A 4,934-nucleotide genomic window follows, 5' to 3' on the forward strand; every position below is an offset into this window, starting at 1 on the left:
TTATTTGATTGTTGTTCTTAGTTTTTCGAGTGCCGACTAATGATAGTGAAGCGTTTTCAGCTGAACATGCCTGCATCTCACCTGAGCGACTTTCTACACCTTTCCGACTCTCTGCCTGATCTTTCAGTAGTTCGGCTGCTTCTCATTGTCTGGCCATTGTCTGCCATTTTAAAATGCCATTAATTCGTTGTGAGAAAGGTGTCATCATTGAAAAGTCGAAGAAAAATATTGCTTGCCTCGCCCATTGAAGCCACTCTTCGCAGGTTCTGCTTAAAATCAATTAATTTTTATTATATACACCCAAGAATCGTCATTTGTACCTAACTTCTACCATACCACGCACTTTTTCAGCGGATTCATCTCCGTGCCCAGCTCACACTTGAAAGCCTCGCTAAACTCTGGCATATTACTCAGCACACCCGTCACCCGAAACTCTTCGTAGGCATGTACGTCCGTTTTCAGTCTCTTCAGCTTCGATGCACTGTCTCTTCCCGAGCACCAGGTCTGGGCGAATTTCAGGAAGAACAGCTGCTTATTGGAGAACTTCAAACTACGCAGCGGTTTCAAGTCCCATGCCTTGTCCCCGGTTCGCCGCTTGTAGGCGTAATAGGCCATACGTGTGCCTACATTGTCGGCGATGTTGTCGCCAGAGGTCAGAGTTCCATTCGTCTGCACACCCATTAGTATGAATTTGTTGTACTGCGACTCCAGACAGCGGAAGCGCTCCTTAAAGTTTCGCAGCGAGCCCGCCGACCACCAGTTCACCTTCTTGCCATCATAGTTGTATTGGTAGCAATAGGAGTCGAAGCCGTGGGCCATCTCGTGGCCAATAATGTTTCCGATTCCGGCATACTTGAGCACTGGGGGAAATTCTTTGTGATAGAAAGGCCACTGCGCCATGCCAATGGTGATGAATGCGAGGTTCAGAAAGTCCGCATAGTAGGCGTTGACAGTTCGAGTCGGCATGAGCAGCGGTATGAGCGCCTTGTCCACAGACTTCAAGCGAATGCGTGCCCGATTGCGTTCCAGGACCATTAGATCCTCATACCAGTTTCCAGTCATGTTGATGTCGCTGTAGACCTCGTCGATAAGCGATCGGTGGCGCAACTCATCGCTGTAGCCCACTAGGACATCCATGGACAAGAGTTTTGTTTTTGCCTCGGACCTGGTCTCGTCGTCGAGCCAGCTGTAGCGATCCAACAGATCATAGAAAGTCTCCTTGATGTCCTTGGCCACACTCAATATGTCGGCGCGCCGTTGACTGTCGAACACATTGGCTATGAACCAAGGCAGCAGGGCAAAGTTGTAATAGCTCTCAACATGGGCGCGACAGGCGCGCTCAACTTGTGCCTTGTCCGTGCTGTCCTGCGTCCATATGGCGTAGAACTTGAGCAAGACGCGCCAACGAACATAGGCACGTAGCATGTCCAGCTTTGTGTGCTCCAAGAAATGCACGAGGGGGCCAACACCATCCACAACATTAAGCACTTGCCAATGCTCCTGCTGTGTGCCGTTGAACGCCATCTCGAAGTAGCGCGTCCAGTTCAGACGATCCTGCTTGTGTCTGACTAGGAACCCGCCCAGCGATAGCTGCTCCGTCTCGTTCCTAGCCACCACCAAGTCAGTCAGGTTTCGCTCGAACTGTGTGAGGTTGTGAAACTCATCCATGAAGTGTTTCTGTTGATCTCCTTCCGCTATTTGAAAGTCCCGCGTCATGTTCTTGAGAGTGGCGGCGTCCACACTACCCAGTACTTTGCGTGGCACTGAAAGCAGGATATGGAACTTACGCGTGGGTGTACTGTAGTGCACCTTGAGCGGCAGCAGAGGATACATATCGAAGGGGGACATGAAGTTAATGTAGATCCAGTCCATCGTCTCGTTCGGACGCTGGGCTCTATATCGATCATCTTGGTACTCCAAGAGGGAGCGGTAGCCCGCTGTGAGGTTGCTCTTCATTTTGATGCAGCTGCCGTAGAACTGCTTTGCCTTGCGCTCCGCAGAGCTGGTATTGTAGGCCTGCAGCTCCGACTCGGTGGCATTTTGGAGAAAGCCAAGCACGTAGGTGTCAATACGCTTTTGTATGGCATGCAGAAAGCTGTCGTTGCGAGCCTCGATGGGCACCAGCTCTGCCTTTTTCCAGTTCCCACATGCATACTCATAAAAATTCTCGCAGGGATCGACGCTCTGATTCATGTTTCCCAGCATGAAGGTTGCGTATTGCTCCAGCAAGTCCTCGGTGTCATTGTAGCGGGTGGGCGGCAGTTCGAACAGGTCGCTTGATGCTGATGGCACTGACGGAACTTCTGTACCGGTCTGGGCCCAGGCAGATTGGGCTATTAGAGTGGCCAATAGAGCACAGCAAAAGCCCTGCCGCGACAGTGTCATTTGAACTTGAACTCAACGGACCGTTTACAGGTTTAATTTGCCTAACGTACGCACCAAGCCGCTGCCGCAAATGTTCTAAACTTTTTTGGCATCACACGTTGCCAATTTATATAGAACCTTGGCCACGCTTTGTTTGGCACAGCTGACGCGCGTGCTGTTGCTTTTTAATGTCCATAAATTCGGTTAATCCAAGCTCATTCCTCAACTCACCACAGAATACGCATTAACCGCTGCCGGCTGCTGACTGCTGGCTGCCGGCTGCTGATTGCCAACCACACAGCAGGGCTATACGTCGTTGAAGAGTGGAAAAATTTATTGTTATTCTAAATCTGATTTGCCTCTTTCTCCTAATGAGGTGAATGCGCCTGGCTCGCTCGCGTATTGAAGCGACAGTCTGGCGAAAACTGGCACATCGGGAATCTCGTCTGAAACTGGAGATGCGCGCATTCTCCAATTAAGCGTGGCTCGGAGAAATTTTAGCACTTTACATCAAGGTACCGGCACTCTTATCAAAGTTCAGTTATCATACAGCTTTTGGAGTTTATTACCTATTTTATCGCTAATTATAGATCAAACTTTTTTGTTCGTTCGACGCTTAGCCGAAATTATTTTATGGCTGTGTTTTGGTTTTTTGTTTGAGAGCCATATGTTAATGACCCCATTCGAAATAATAGCCGCAATTATAAGGTAACATTTTGAAACGATTTTTGGGGTATTGTGTAATTTTTAAGTAGAGGGAAATCGGCTTGTTACTACCCATATAGGTATTGAAACATGACGCCAGCACAAGCATTTTAGTTTTAATTTTGAACTCAAGAAAAGATAAAGAATATCAAAGAATAAAGAGTATACAGCATTCTACTCTTTTTCCTGTCCATACATTTTGAATATGTGCTACTGTGTGCCTGTGCCGTTGAATTCATTTGGTCCACTTATTGCTCTGTCTTGCCCCACAATCACAATTTGAATGAATGAATTGGCCAACACTATGCTGCCCCGCTCCTAATGATGCATTGAGCATTCCACTAGATTAGGAAACCACAGAATGTTCATTAGAACAGCCAGCCATTCAAAAAGTCGAAAATAGAACTGTTTGAATAATGCGCTACTGGGCTGCCTTTGAAGTTGGTTACATACGAGTATTGTGGTTATCAGGTAGCACTATTCATTTGATTTATGCTCGCATACTCGTATGTACATACTTGTATAGTATGTATCTACGCCAGGTAGCTATAAGTGAGTGGCAATAAACAAACGTTACATGCGAGAACTGGAGCCACAGAAAACACTGATAGGGGAACAAAACTCGGCCACGCGTTTTCAACGAATTTAGCATAATAACGGTAATATTAACTACCATTTACACCCCGTTGAACATACTTATCAAATGGCGAAGCGTGTTCAGGCTGGGGTGTGTTTTTGGCACGCGCCTGCGATAAATTCACGAAAACAATTAGAGGAGATCTTAAGGATGCAAAAAGGGGTTAGCAAAGGTGACAGGAAGTGAATCGAATATCAAAATAGTGAGAGTGGGATTGCGCATATGAAAATGAAAACTGCAGACGATGAGGAAGGGGCAAGTGTGGAACGGGAGGGCGTAGCAATAAGCGAAAGCTGACTTTTTCGGAAAGCAACTGGCAGTTCCTCAATGCCTGTCAACTCGGTGAATGCATGTCCCCGCCAGCTGACGAAACTATTCACACAATATGCCGAAATTTTCATCGAAAATGAGGCCGAAAAGGTGAAAGTATTTGACGGCGGCGCCCTTTTCGCGAGCCGTGTGCAATGGTAGAAAGAATAAAGAATATATTGGAGGAGTAATTCTGTATCGCAATACTATACAGCTTTGTTAAAAAGATCCAACGACAGCTGCCAGCCACAAGCCACAGCGAAGAAGAAGCGCGCCACAAGCCACAAACTGCAATTGTTAAAGAACTGAAAATTAAATCCTTTTTCAGGCTCAATTTGTTACAGCGAAAGAGAAGCAACAGCAGCCGGTTGAACGCCAATCACAGCGCAACGGGAAGGCTTAAAAATTGATGAATCCTTGCATCCTCGCATCCTCGCATCAGCAGCACTAGCAGCAATAGCAGCATCCTTCCAACGTGTGCGAAGCGACTTAAGGCAAGCTGTGCCAACTAAACCGAACGCACAGACAAAGCACCGGCCCCGCCATCCTACTACATATATGGACAGAACGGACGGAACGCCCCTTTTGTCGGACAACCTAAAAAGAAGACATTAAAAAACACATCCTTCGCAGTCTGGCGGGATGTCGGGTCATAGCATTTTTGGCGGTTTTCTGCCATTAAATCTTTGGCGTTGTTACTTTGCGATTATTTACCTGCAACATGGCGATTAACACGCACACTCAGATGGCGCCCCTGCTACCCTTCTTCCCTATCTACAGACTGGTTTCTGCTGCTGCTTTATTGCTTTCCTATACGCGCTTTGATTTTTGTTGCGGCAATATCCTTTATCCTTTGTTGCATTGTGCAATGCACCGGCTGGCAAACACATTAGAAAGACGCAGCAAGACTGTTGGGTTG

General features: G+C 47.2%; 1 protein-coding gene across 1 annotated transcript; it reads right to left on the bottom strand.

Annotated features, from left to right (window-relative positions):
- Positions 1–327: 327 nt before the first annotated feature.
- On the bottom strand, positions 328–2,268 carry LOC115628527 (neprilysin). Its single transcript, XM_030524687.1, has one exon. It carries the CDS (start codon positions 2,203–2,205, stop codon positions 328–330), a length of 1,878 nt encoding a protein of 625 aa, XP_030380547.1. The 5' UTR covers positions 2,206–2,268.
- Positions 2,269–4,934: the final 2,666 nt, after the last annotated feature.

The sequence above is a fragment of the Scaptodrosophila lebanonensis genome, unplaced genomic scaffold (assembly GCF_003285725.1).
Source record: "Scaptodrosophila lebanonensis strain 11010-0011.00,11010-0021.00 unplaced genomic scaffold, SlebRS2 tig00000118-arrow-arrow-pilon, whole genome shotgun sequence".
NCBI classification, from domain to species: Eukaryota; Metazoa; Arthropoda; class Insecta; order Diptera; family Drosophilidae; genus Scaptodrosophila; species Scaptodrosophila lebanonensis.

What these genes read in the sequence shown, in the direction of transcription:
- LOC115628527 (XM_030524687.1), bottom strand. Translation starts at nt 2,205, where the DNA reads ATGCTGGGAAACATGAATCAGAGCGTCGATCCCTGCGAGAATTTTTAT.